The 14,991-nt window shown below is 39.3% G+C and overlaps 2 protein-coding genes across 2 annotated transcripts in view; one reads left to right on the forward strand and one right to left on the reverse strand.

Annotated features, from left to right (window-relative positions):
- Positions 1–14,991, forward strand: part of veph1 (ventricular zone expressed PH domain-containing 1) — a 117,195-nt gene that overhangs the window by 26,772 nt on the left and 75,432 nt on the right. The gene's annotated exons all lie outside the window — the stretch shown is intronic.
- On the reverse strand, positions 3,445–13,861 carry ptx3a (pentraxin 3, long a). Its single transcript, XM_059331040.1, has 4 exons — positions 13,608–13,861; positions 10,267–10,426; positions 8,642–9,087; positions 3,445–5,436 (listed from the first exon to the last, which is right to left on the reverse strand). The coding sequence occupies exons 1-4, from the start codon at positions 13,744–13,746 to the stop codon at positions 4,772–4,774; spliced, it is 1,410 nt and encodes a 469-aa protein (XP_059187023.1). The 5' UTR covers positions 13,747–13,861; the 3' UTR covers positions 3,445–4,771.

The following is a 14,991-nucleotide window of genomic DNA, read 5'->3' on the forward strand; positions in this document are numbered from 1 at the left end:
GAGGCTTGGGCAATATCTAATTTTCATACCAACATACAGTGGCAAGTAAAAGTATGTGAACCCTTTGAATTTACCTAGTTTTCTGCATTAATTTGTCATAAAATGTGATCGGATCTGCATCTATATCATCCCAGGTATAGAAAAACACAATATGCTTAATCCTAACCCCCACAAACAATAATATTATTTCATGTCTTCAGTTAGACAAATTGTCCACAGACGGAGACGATATTGTGGCTACGCTACTGAGAAGTGGGCGCCCAGCCAAGTTGACTCCAAACGCAAAAAAGCAAAATTCTCAGAAAGGTAAAAAAAGAATCTGAGAGTAACAGTTAAAGAAGAAATCATTGAAACTGGTTTCTCTGTTTATGAGTCTACCATACGAAAAATATTGAACGGGCAAGGAGGAAGCCACTGCTCCCCAAAACCCCCATTACTACACGCCTTCATTCAGTGTAGCATGAACAGCATGGAGAAATAAGTAAGCTAAGTAGCTAATTAGCCTTCCACTAAAGAGTAAAATTTAACAACTCGATGCTTCATCTGCATACTCTTGTCACAGCGTAGGAAAGCATAATGCTATCGTCAGATGAGTGACAACCTTGCTGGGCAAAGCTAGCTAACTATTTAGCTAACTTTTCATCCAACGCTGGTAACAGAATGAAACCAATAATGGGCTAGTGGCCCACGGCAGCGCTGGATCTAACGGTCCCTCAACTCCCCGCTGCCAGGAGACTACATTTTTGGGTGGAGTGCAGACAACAGCTGTTGAGACGGACAAGTTGCTAGCTAGCTAGCTAGCCAGTAAACTGCATCAAAGCAGCCGCCGACACAGTCCTTTAAAGTGGGTATAGAAAACGATGCCTGTGCACTACAATATATCACTTCAATATAGCATTTCACTAGGCCTGTCACAATAACACATTTTTTAGGACGATATATTTTCCAGAAACTATCATGATAAACGATAGTATCATTGTATCAATGTCGTTATAGTTTTATAATGATATTAGAGCAAAAAAAAAAATGTACATCCTTTTCCACAGCAATACATTTTTAAATTTCAAGGAATATTAAACATTGGAATTGAAATGTGGAAAATAAATATTAAATTATCCTAGATAAATAAAACATAAATAAATAAACTACAACCAAAACAAATAAAAAAGACTTTCAGGCTCTGCTAACAAAACATTGCAATGAGATATAATCATTATGTATTATATTATTCAATTATTAAAATAACATATAAACTGCTTGAGTGGCAATTCGTACTATATTAGTAATTCAATTATATTACATTTATTAAATATATTGAATTAAACAGTAATTATCATGACAGGCCTACATTTCACCACCAAAGAGGAGCATCTGTATTTTTGATGGTATTGAAAATCTTACCCTTGGGATTAATAAATGCCCTTGTATACCTTAATACCTTGTTGGCATGTGAGATGGCTATATTTTGTACTTTTTTTCTATCATATATCTGTCAGTTCAGTGTGCAGCAAGCTTTATGAGGATGTGTGTGCGTGTTTACTAGTTACAGGAAGCCAGCAGCAGGACACAGTCCAGAAGTTTTATAGCCTGCTACAGTAAGCCCCAACAGGACTTGGTCATTATCAGATGTCACACACACACACATATACAAACTCACTCACAGTGGTACCTGCACACAGCAACATATGGCATTGCTTTGGCCCCATAAGGATTTTAGAGCCAAGAGTTCCTTCCTTCTCAAAGTAAAACCTGATCTTAAGGTAACACTGAAGTTTGGAATGTGTCATCTGTCAAATTTATATGTCTTTTCTGGCTCCCCTGCTGCGAAACATGTGTAGTTACTGTACTCTAGCTTTTAAGGTTAAGAGAAGGCAGAGTGTGGAAAGTTTAGAGCTGGTGGGCTGGATGGGAATTAGTGTGAAAGGTGACCTTTTCCACCTGTTTCATAAGAGGTCACAGTTACAGAAACAGTACAGAGAGTATGCAGAGGTTGTAGCTGCAGGAGAAACCTGTTATATTTCACTAATGGGCACGTAGCAGGATGTGTCTCAGTAAACTGTAAGAATGTGTGAGCTGCAAAACAACTTCCATTCTTTTGTCTGCAATTGCCAATTTATTTTGAGTGTAACTATCAGATTATTTTCATCAGATGGAGAGTATATAGTATTTTAATGGCATATGTTTTGAATTTATACTGCATGTCCTGTATATCATTATGTGTTTGGTTCAAACTTTGCACAACTACTCCTTTGAGAAATTGGACTTTTACTTGTTACATTATTTATAGAGACAAATGCAAATTTAGCAATTTGACCCACAAAATTATTTTTGTTACAAATGGTAATCCACGGTCTATGTAGCAAAAACAAATCTTTCTCAATATTGGATGGAAACATGACAAGGGAAGGCTCCTGGAGAAAGGCTGTTTCATTTTTCCTCTACATTTTTTTTATTATACAGTCATGGAAAAATATCTAGCCATTTTCCATGGTTTTCTTAATAATAACCAAAATCATTATCAAGAAAACCATGGACATTGTCTAGACATCAGATCTTAAATTAAACTCTTATGAGCTATTTTTGTTTATTTATCCTAACAAATTAAAGGCATTAAAATGAACAAGAAATTTAAGAAAAATGTTGGTCTAATATTTTTTTCCATGACTGTATGAAAAAATGTAGAGGAAAATGAAACAGCCTTTCTCAAGGCTCAAGGAGCCTTCCCTTGTCACGTTCCCATCCAATATTGAGAAAGATTTGTTTTTGCTAAATAGGCCGTGGATTACCAGAAAACAATGGTGGTCTAATATATTTTTTTCCATGACTGTATATATGTTGATCTAGTGCATTTCTTTGCCTTATATAATATGTATTTAAGTATATTTGTAAAGACGGACTTGTTGATATTGTGAGGTTGATGTTAAAATATCAATATCAATAATATCTAAGGTCTCTTCACCTGAAGTTAGAATGCCTATAGGGAGTAAAGGCTACAGACACCATTGATAGGCGACCAAATGAAACGCACTGTTACCTTGAATTAAAAAAAGAAAACAGATTCCTGTGGGTTTAAACATTGTTGGAAACATTTTGGGATAATGTAAGTACACAACTCTACAAAATACATGCATAACATATTGTAGGTCCAGAGTTTTTTTTAATATGCAAATGTTCCATATTAAAACTTTAAGTTCAGCTTGTTCCTGCTATGGGGCTTAAACGTAGAGTTCTTAAATTTAAATGTTAGTCTCCATATATTTTAGCAGATGCCAGTGTGAAATGTGCATTTTGCAGTGTAGTTGCAATAATATGAGTGTGTGGCATGAATGCAAGTCGAAAAGTGCAGTCTACCTGTAAGCCATAAGCAGACCTAAAGGTCAAATATGTGCTTGATAAGATCTTGACAGAAAAAACACTGCTCATCCAGCAAGGGAATATATTATAACTTGAAATGTTTATTCATACCTCACTCTCCATTCATCCAGTCATGTTATGCAAAATATATTTATGTACAAAATACATTCAGATTCACCTTTTCATGAGAACAACAAAGCAATTTACAGTATAATACAAGGCAACTTAGTTCATAACAGATTAGATTGTGTAAACATTGTCCTCAGTTTCTTTCATCAAATTCAAAAAAACAATGTCACATTTCACATTACAAATATAACAGTCTTATTCCTATTACTTTATGCAGTATCAAAAAAGGCACACATATATTACCCTAAAAGTAAACGAGAACTACTGACAAAAAAAACAAAGCAGAACAGGAATAATATAACTCATATGAATGTAAACACGTCGATAAGTACACGTTTGGAAATGCAAAGGAAGTCTTTCCAAAAAAATTGTAAGAAAATTATGTGAATGAAATAATATGTTGCTAGAATGATTTAGTTTGAAGCTGATTGCAGAGTTGCTGGTTTTCCATGCTTGAGATGAAAGTAAGTACAGCAGTTTTCAGTCACACATGTCAACACATTATTAACACATTAGTATGATAATTAGCTTTCAGTTGTAAAGGGGATAGATGACAGTCCATTTCCAACATTGAGCCATTGTACCTACAAGACCTGTTTTGTGGGTTTTGTATTGATAATCGATAAACGGCACTATCTCTCTCTGCACAAATCTAGATAGGACAGAAAATGCAGGATAATTCTAAAAACTGCACCACTCTACGGTTGCAAGATAATCTCTTGTAATTGTCTGCGACCTCTCATTTTCCTCTCGTGCATGGCTGTCTGGTGATTACTCTGTTTACTGGCTCAGAACCCGTTCACTCTAACAATAGACTCTTTGTCTTTCTTGCAGTCTAATTGAGTCTTTGGTAAATGCAGCACTTCTCCTGCTACAATACAAGTTTTCTAAGCTGAATGTAAGTGTATGTGTGTGCGATTGTGTGTGCGTGCACATGTACCTGTGCGTGCACATGCTTGTGTGTGTCTTATGGCCTCGGATCAAAAAGTTACATAAAAAAAATAAACTTCAGTCTCTCACAGCATTGGCTTTCTCTCATTTGAACATGTCCAGTAAAGTTCATTGCAGCATAAATTTTCATGACGATAACGATGGAGATGATGAATAAAATAACGATGATGTTATAATGAAAACGTTTAACTATAGGGACAAAGATGATAAAAGCAGCTGTAAGTTGCTCTCTTCAGTTTCAGCGTGAAAGCTTATTACGATGTTGCTGATAATCACAAAGATGATGACGACGACGATGATAATGATGATGATGCAAATTTCCACCGCGAGGAATCTGTTAGTTGATGAACTGAGCGCCTCCGTGTGGCACCATCTCCGTCACTCCCCACGCCACTATGTTCCCCCGCTGATCACAGCCCTGACCCTCCCTCAAAGCCAGCTTGGAGATCTCCTCCCCTGACAGCACCCTGTCCCACATGTTCACTCCTGTCATCTTCCCCACGAACGCCATCTTGGGATCGAACCCTCCCTCGAACCCTGCCACTCCGCTCCCGCTGCTTGGAGACACGGGGCAGCAGCCGTTCCTCTCCTGCCCCAGCTGGAGTGAGCCTCCGTCGGGTAAGACGTGTCCCTCGGCAACTCCGGGTGTGCCGGCCACCTTTTTCCCACCTGCCCACAGCGACGCCAGGCCCTGCTCGGACGACCACGTCCCGCACAAGTGGATCCAGTCTGATGTGCCTCCGGGGCTCACCACACCCCGGGCCTCCACCAGGTGAGCCTCTCCTCCGATGGTGAAGAGCGCAGAGGTTTGACCGAGCAGCAGCTGGATTTCGTACGGGTTGCGGCGGTTTCCGTAGGAGAACAGCACGGTTTTGTTGGTGACAACGGTCGGCTTCACCCACATGCAGACGGTGAAGGAGGAGATGGAGAGAGGGACATCTGGGATGACGGAGGTGTAGATGCGGCGGGAACGCATGGGGAAGAGAAGCGCCATCTCACAACCTAAACGGCAAGAAGACGTAATAGTGTTCAGCATGAATTCTTTTTTGATTGATTTTACTTGAATCACAGTTCACAGACAGCTCAATAGATATCATTTCAAGTCTAATTCTCAATCTTTGCCAGTCTTAAACAGTTTCTTGATAGGCGGGTGAATATATAAAAAAAAACACCTAACCCAAAAAAAATTCAAACAAAATGTTTCTCTGCTGTTTTATGTAGTATTAAATGTCCTTAATAACATACTAAAAGTTTACCAAACTCTGACCACTAGAAAGATATAATTTTCAAGATGGTGTCCAAGATGGGAAGCCACCAACACGAGGCAAAGCGATATAACAAAGGAGAAATATGCAATTACTTAAGGGAAATTGTACTTATTTTTGCATAAACATGCTTGTAACCAATTGCTTTAATGTACAGTTGTACTTGTAATCACTTATCTATCATGCAGATATGTTTATTAGAATATTACATGACCAAAACATGTATCAGGCACCAGCTTTCTGGTCTAGGAGGAATACAAATAGGAGTAATGGTCATTTTAAAGACTTGGCGATCGCCATTTTGGCAATGGGACATTTCTTGGATTCAAAATTTGGCAAACTTTTAGTATGTTTTTAAGTACATCTGATACTACTGTAAACCACTGAGAAACCTTTTGTTAGAATTTTTTTTTAGGGTTGAACCATATTTGCCCCTGACTATGATGTCTTCAAGATTTTTCAAATAAAGCAAGCCATGTGTCCAAATGATCACTGAAAGTTTAAAGCATTTTATATGAGCACACCAACAACAGAAAAAAAACAGCACTCTAAGTTAGCACTAGTAAGTTAATTATTGGTCATATTTAAAAGCTAAAATACATTGCTATTAATTTGACCCCGTCCATTATGCAGATGTCAAATGAACTTTTATGTATGTGACACCATAAACACAGCACAACTGAAACAAAGAGCTTTACAGAGAAAGTGACAAAGAGACATAAAACACATGTTGACTTGTGCTGAATGTCCTCAGTTTTTTTTTTCATTTTTCCTTGTTTGGCTGTTGGGTGGGAAGCAGATTCTGTACTTCATTGAAAGCCACTTTAAAGCTACAGCAAGCTAATGCTAACTAGAGTCTGTGTTTTATGGGAGGATCAGACCTTTGTTCTGAAACCCATTCATGCATTTTATTGGGAAATGTTGCTATATAATATGGATAAAATGCAATGGATTTTAGGTGCTTGTAAAGCTGTGCACTCTCAGTATTAAATATAGAGCTGCAGCAATTCATTTATCTATTACTCAGATAATGATTTGGCAAAAAAGCCAAACTCTGGTTTCATGCTGTGAGAATTTAATCTTTTTCCCTTTCATACATGACAATAAACTGGATTTTTGGACGGTTAGGCTGGATAAAAGGCACAAATTATACTGTACAAGACTTGTATTTAGGCTATTTTCTGACATTTTACTGACAAAACAATCAATTAATCAAGATTAAAATAGTTAATAAAATAATCTTTAGTGGCAGCTCTAATTAGATAGGGAAATAAGTCAACGTTTAGTTCACGATCAGGTGAGTAGATCATGAATCATGGGAGTTTTTTTTCACACACAAACACACAGTCACTTCCCTCTCTGGGTCGTCTGGTTCATTGGTTTGTTCTGTTCCTCTCTCCTTATAATAATTCAAACAAACCCTCAAACACTCCTTCCAAACTCACTCTGCATTATAAAAACTCACTTTTGTTAGTTTATCTGTTGGTATGCAAAAACCCAGGGAGAAACTGTGTGTGGTATGTATGCTTCTCCCTTTGAGTGAGTCCAGGCAATTTATTCTATATTACATGATGCAGTGTCAATGCTTTTTTTTGTAATCTTCTGAGCTCTGTTGGAGGTTTAGCAGATGTGAGTGTGTGTTTGTGCAACCATTAGACGTGTTGAATTCATGATGTTGAAAGCTCTTGCTTCTCATCCAAGCCTGCATCCCGTATTTTGTGTTCTTTGCTCTCTTTTCTATTGTTCTCTCATCATCATTTTTCATCACCATTTGTCTCTTTCTCTCTTTAAAACTCTCTTGGATAGTAAATAATGATGTTTCATTTGTCTCAAGTTTCTGCCACTCAAAAAAGTATTTTGAAAAAAACCCATTGTGAACATGCTGACTGTGTGTATGTGTGTGAGTGCGTTCATGATCATTTCCATCTGGTTCTGCTTTCCCAGGGTGCTTTCATGTGGTTTTTGCGATGACCAGCTAACGATTTCACCTCCCTCGGCTCTATATGTAGGCTGGATTTACATTTCTGGACTGTAGAGGTGTGTGTGTGTGTGTGTGTGTGTGTGTGTGTGTGTGTGGGTGTGTGTGTGTGTGTGTGTGTGCATACATTAGTTGAGCCATATAACATATCCAGTTGTTTTTGCAGTTTTTATTTGATTAGTTCTAGGAAATTAAGTGGTACTAAACCAGCTCCAAGGTTACTTACTCACACTTAGTCACTTAATCTCTAAAGTTACATTATTATTAGCGAGTGTATGTAGCATACATCCATATGTAGCGTCTTGAACCTAGGAATAATTTGTGTTCTGTCAGTGCAGTAAAAGTTCTGTATTATCCTTGTCTTTTTTCATGCATTTATTGGCTTCCATTATTATCTTTCTTATAAGTCTTTAAAAATGATGGAAATCAATGAAAATAGCTGAAGGCAAAGGTTTAGATTGATGGACTCTGCCTGAGGTGAGAGTTTGACCCAGATTTTTTTTTTCTCGTGTGATGACTCACCAAAAATGTGTTTATAATAAATGTTAAACAAACAGAAATAAGAGGCAATAAGTGAACATTACACATCTGAGCCCATACCTGCCCACTGGCCCGATTTCTCCATGTTTGACTTGACTGTATGGACTCAGACTAATATTAGTTAGTGAAGAGAAAAGGATAGGTTGCTACTTGAGGAGGACAACTCGCCTGGAGACAGACAGAAAAAGTGGAAGAGATAATTGAGACAAACACAAGCTGCATGATTAGTTGTTGGACGTTCAGAGGAGGGGGGTTCATTCTTTAACTTGAAGCGTGACCTGAATGTGTCAATGCAGGAAAAAAAAATTGAAGGTGGAAGGATGTTTGGGTGAGACTGTCGAAAAAGGTGAAGACAAATACAAAGAAACAGAATGCAAGAGGTAATAACAGACACACACTGCCGATGGTAAGATGGATATCTCACCTGCGGGTAGGTATCTTTGCCTCGATGACCTCAGCACCTCCCCCAGCTCCGTCCTCGTCTGTTGCAGCGCAGCCAGCACTCCTTCTAGAGCCACCTCATGTGATGTGACCTCTTGCTCCCGGGGCCCTGCCCCTGCAGCTTCTGGAAGCTGGGATGCAGTCTTTGTATTCATCCTCAGCCCTGCTCCCGGGCTGCTGAAGCAATTGGTCTCCAGTTTGGAGAGTCGGGAAGCTTGTGCTCGTGACGCAGAGAGGAGCTGCTGCAGCATCGTCTCCAGGTGGTTGGAATTCCCGACAGAATTCCCAGCGGCGGCAGAAGCAGAAGTCTGATCTCTGGATCTGAGGCGCTCCAAGGTTTCTCTCAGTCGGCCCTCCAGCTGCAAGGCCATCCTTCTTCCTGCTGTCTCCACTGCAACCCCACAGGAGCCACCATACTGGGCTACAAACCTGACCAGAAGGACCAGTGTAAAGAATGTCAACCTTTTCCACTGAGGCACCTCAAACCTCAGCAGCCAGGGTTCCTTTAGCACCAGAATGAAACCAATCTTGGATCTCAATTCACTCATAAAACCATTGAAATTCAAAATAACCTGATTAAATTAGGATACTGCTCTTAAACTGAGCTGAAGCGATATGGCAAGGTAGCAATTCCTTAATTGACATAAAAGGAAAATAATTAGCAACTATTTTGATAATTAATTTTTTATTTGATTGTTGAACTCATTTATAAGGGGAAAAATCAGTTCCAGCTTTTGAAATTTGAATATTTGCTTGTTTTCTTGGTCTTCTATGATGTTAAAATAAAATATTTGTGCAGACCAAATGATGAATGGACTAATTATAATAATAATAATAATCAATAATGATAATCAATAATGATAATGAAAATTAACCTTAGTTGCAGCCCTAGGCCTAACTACCTCCATGGACCAGGGACAATAAATCTATCTGCCCTTAAAGGTTGTAGACTTTGATCACCAATGTAGTAATCCTCTAAATTGTTAAATTAAAATTAAGTTCAGAACTGGTTCAGAACGCAGCAGCTCGGCTTCTTACCAGTTTTAACAGATGACATCACATCACCCCGATTTTAGCTTCTTTGCACTGGCTCCCTGTCCGTTTTAGGATTGATTTTAAGATTTTACTGATCACTTTTAAAGCTCTTTTAGGTCTGACTCCTAGTTATTTAACAGAATTACTAACTCCATATGAGCTGATTCACGTCATTAGATTCTCGGGTGGCGCCCTTTTGACCGTTCCAAAGTCAAAACTAAAATCCAAAGGTGACCGGGCTTTCTCCACCAGAGCGCCTCGACTTTGAAACGAGCTGTCCGAGGAGATAAGGCGCGCAGAGTCATTAACTTCTTTTAAATCACTTCTTAAAACCCACTTTTATAGACTTGCTTTCATGTAATGCTGTCTATCTCACCACTCCTTTTTACTTCTTTACTTTTTACTTTTCTTTTTTACTCCTTTTACCTTTTATTTTCTGTGTATCTGAGAATGTTTTGTTCTGTCTCTTATTAAGTTTCAATCCTGACCCTTAACTTGTGTAACTATCATGAGCACTCATTCCTCAGTTGAGAGCCTAATGATTCAGACCACTGATCCCTTTGTCCAACTCACCTGAGCATTTCTCCACGCAGGGACCCCATCTCCACCTTGATGATGTCATCTGCATACTGAAGTAACATGTTCTCCCTCATCTGACTGTTCTCCAGCATGGAGAACATCTTGTCCCATTTGGTCAGGTCTGGAGAATTGCACGGGGATGAACTTGCTGTGGCTGGATAGAGGGATGGTAAACAGGGGGAGAGAAAAATTTAGATATCTGACAGGAGATTAAATAATTGGATAATTATCAGGGTCTCCGCAGGGTCTTAAAAGGTCCTAAAACGTCTTAAACTCAATAAGTTTAATTAAAGGCCTTAAAATGTTAAAAATTCTCTTAAAATTTCATAAAATGTCTTAAATACGCCTTTTAAATGTTTCGATTTTTGAGGATGCTAAAACATAATTACAAAACATAATTACTTTGCAAGTAATTCCAGGCCTTCGATGTTCCTTCATGTCTTTTGTACTTTTTTTTGCCAGTATGGATGTGAAATTGGTCTTAAATTTTATTCATTATGGTCTTAAAAAAGTCTTAAAAAGTCTTAATTTGACGTGTTGAACTCTGCAGAGACCCTGGTAATTGAAGCGTATGTGCAGGAGGTCTTCCCTCTCCCCTGCCCCCCTGTGGATAGAGATAGAAGGACTGTTCTTCCATAAATGTCTAGGATTTAAACTCCTCCTCTGTCATTGTCTTTGTATTCTTGTCTGTGAAAACGAGACCTGTGGGCAAACTGTATTTGTCCCGCAGTGTTACTGTGTAGTTCTTTACCAGATGCTTGGACAGGTGAGGCTTCAGAGGGAGCAAGCAGTAAATATCTTTAACTTTTGTCAGATGTGCTGAGTCGAACGAACTATGATCTCTGCGGCTTTAACTGTAGCTTCAGGGCCACAGTTGTAAGTAGAAGGACAGACATTTTTTTTAAGTCTGCTAGAAGAGCAGAAAATTGTGAAAGCTGCAGGATGAGGATGTCTTATTTAGTCACAGAGATAGATAGTTGAACCGTGGATGGATTACAGGATGGGCCTACCGCAAACAGGCCCAGGGGTCCAAAGTGTCAGGGGCCCCCTCGAAATGTCACTCAAAGAGACACAAATCAGTGAGGAAGAGATTACGAAAAGACGAAAACCTCCACAAATACACTCACAATGACTGTGAAAAGGAGCAAAACAACCAAAAAGAGACACAAAATAACTACAACAAGCGCCTAAACAACTTAGTTTGTGCTGCTTCTGTAGGAAGGATGGTTGGGCTCATTGTCTCATAATCTGAAAATATGATTTTAATACTATAGGCAGGTAAAAAGAAGAGAAAAGGTTGGAGCAAAAGAGGAAGTGATGCGGTTCAGGGGGAAGATAACAGCGTGAGAAAGACAACACACAATTGACTCATAAACCACTTCCTGAAAGATCATCTGGAGGAAGGAAAAGGAACGTTTCTCTTATGCCGAAATGGAAAGAAAAAAGCCGCTGAGGGTCGGGGAGAGATAACGCACAAGCAAGCAAGCAAGTGGAGTGAGAACATGTGTCAGACACACTGTTCTGATTAACGTTTGAGTCTCTCAAACTCTGTTTATACCTGCAGACTTATTCTCGGGGGGCTTTATCACAGGGAGGCAGGATTTGTTTTGGCTGCCTGTCCCCCAGGTTCAAAGTCAATTAGACTAGAGAGTTCATGCACTCTGCTGCCTCTGAAACTAAAAGCACAGGTCCGTCACAGGTCCATGAAGGGTTTGATGGATCTAGGAGTAAGTACAGTGTAACATGACCTCAGATATTAGCTTGGACCCTTTAACCTTTTGGCACTAATGACCGACTGAAGGCTTTTAAAGTAAATTCTTCTACTGCTTTTACCTCTTATTTGGAATGATTACTACTTTTTTTAAGAGAGATTACTGCCTGTTTAGTTTTAATCATTACATTGATTTTAACTTATTCTTAAATAATAATTACACTTATTTATGTGACTTTTCAAATGGATATGAAGAAGCAATTGTTGGAATGAATCAATACGTACACACACACTGCATATGTACATGTAAATCAAACAAATAGAAAGTGCAACCTGTCCCCTCCTTCTGCCAGCAGTCTGGGTTTACTTATCTGCTGCATGTTTTAGCCTGTCATTCATTTTTAAAGTGAACCGTGTCATGACCTCTCTCACGTTGCCCTCATTAATTTAAATTCCACTCAGAGATACGAGCAGGTCAGACGCAGTGATCTGTCACTTCCTACAGGCCTCTCTCCCCCCACCTCACACACCTGCACACACACACACACACACACACACACACTGTATTTAACTCACATGATTTTCTCCATACTCCAGCAGTGCTTTTTCTCATTTTGGCAGGCAGTGCTATATTTCACGTTGTCCTGTTTTACTATTCTCAGCCATTTGTTTCAAGCCTTTCTCATTTTTCACTTCAATCGGGTTTAATCACATGGCAGGCTGTGCCCAGAAGAAAAGTTTCCTTCCGGTAATTGCTGGTGCTGCCATTATACCTCCTGCCAGTTTTAAAACAACAAACAAATGCAAAAATGCACGGATGCGAGAGGCTCATTGACGCACACAAGTAAACACAATTTCCCTTTCATGTGCACACTTGAAAACACAGTGACTCTTTCCAAAACAGCCGAGAAAAAGAATTTCATAATGACATGCTGTAGTGTTTGTCTTTCTGTGATTGGTGACCAGTCATTCATGCTGTAATATGTGTTGGTCCTGGATCGGCAACAGAAAAAAAAAGCTCTCTGCTTTTCTGGCTCAGCATATTCTTTGATGTTTCTCGTCTCATATGCCAACTCTGTCTATGCCAACAGTCTGTGTACTCTACAGTACTGTGGTACTCACTTTCACATCTCTCTGTCTGATTCTATGTATATAAAGCTGCTTTTTTAGACCATAAAATATAAAAATATTGAAGAAATCAACCATCTAAGCCTCTTTCTCTGTCTTTTTCTGCAACCTGTCAGGTGGTTAGACTATAACCCAACTGTCCCTTTATTAACCCTTCCCCTATTTGTTTTCATGCTCTCTGACAGCCTATGTTAATATAATCGTTGCTAAATTCCTAAAGCATACTGATAAATATTGTGATAACCACTTTTTAAGAGTTTTAAGGCTCTACTCATACAGTATAAATGCCACTTTCAGTCTAAGGAGCATGTAAAATGTCCCACTGCAGTCAATAATGACAGAGATCAAGTCCTGAGCTCACCTTTCATACATCCCCGTGCATGAATCCTACAAGAAATCAATTTCACGCCCCAGAATTTAATTAAAATGCAACCACGTCCATCTGAGAATCTTAATCCGATAAATCACACCGGTGCACTCACAGTTTAACACTTACGTTCTGGTGTATCTCCGTCTGTGATTTCGTTGTAGTAGGTGTCAGCGTAGTTGACCTCAAAATCATCCTCATATGCGAGAACCAGACACACACACGCTGACAGCACACACACTGCCTGGGGGAGCCTCCACCGGAACATGCTGCTGCTGCTGCTGTTGACTGAGTGTGTGAGAGTTGAATGAGTGTGTTAAGTTTCAGGTCTGCTCCTCTGCCTACCTGCTTGTCTGTATGTGTATGTTCAAGTTGGATGTGTGTGTTTTGTTTGTCTGTGCTGCTCTACAGAGCTGAAGGTCTACCACTCTCTTTTTCAACCCCTCACTCTCTCATACAGTATTTGTCCCTCCTCCCTAATGACTCCCCACCTCCCCTTCTCTCTCTCTCTCTCTCTCTCTCTCTCTCTCTCTCTCTCTTTCTCTCTCTCTCTTTCTCTCTCTCTCTCTCTCGTTAAATGCTGAGCAATCCTTTGGCAGGAAGCCTGGCAGTGTAGAGTACTTCAACCAGAGAGAGGGGCTGCTTGCTACACACACACACACACACACACACACACATTGAAATTATACAGTACTTATGAGAACTTTACATTAATTTCCTGTTTACATCTATACGCTTAACCTGCAGATCTTAACCCTCAGCCCTGCATTCTTACTCTTAAAGGATTTATATTTGGTTTATTGCAACTTTATTGCCAGACTATTCTTTTTAGGTCAACCCAAAATGAGTGCATCTTTATAATAGTAACTCTCTTTCAATTCAGTTTTCCGATCAGTCTGATCGTGAGACTTCTTGAGATTCTTGGCCCATTTCTTATCTTTTTAGCGATGGTGATGAATGGATTACAGAACGAGCCTATCACACACAGGCCCAAAGTGTCAGAGGGCCCCCTGGCCAAAATGTCACTCAAAGAGACATTAACCAACCAGGAGGAGACTCAAAATGTCCATAAAGAGACGCAAACCAGCTGCAAAGAAACACAAAATGGATCACGGCAACTATGAAGAGTCATAAAACAACCATAAAGAGACAGAAAGTTACACAAAGCATCTACAAAGAGACTGAAACTGACCACAAAGAGACACGAACCACAGAGACACCAAACAAAAATAAAAAGAGGCTAAACATAGATTCTGTATATCTTGCTCCTGTGGAGGAGAGGTATTGGAGCCTGTTTTAGGTGCCATAGCAATCCATCTGAAGTGGCCCCTAAAATTATGTTTTCTTTTTTAAAACAGGCCCCAAATCTCAACACTTACTTTCAATTTTCGAAATATTCTTCAACCCTTGCTATCCTTATACAAATCTCAACTATAAACCCGAGCTCTTACTGCAAATTTTCTGTGATCCACGCTATAATTTAAACCTTAAAGCCCGTTATTACACAAGATTA

Source organism: Centropristis striata, chromosome 4, assembly GCF_030273125.1.
Source record: "Centropristis striata isolate RG_2023a ecotype Rhode Island chromosome 4, C.striata_1.0, whole genome shotgun sequence".
Classification (NCBI taxonomy): Eukaryota; Metazoa; Chordata; class Actinopteri; order Perciformes; family Serranidae; genus Centropristis; species Centropristis striata.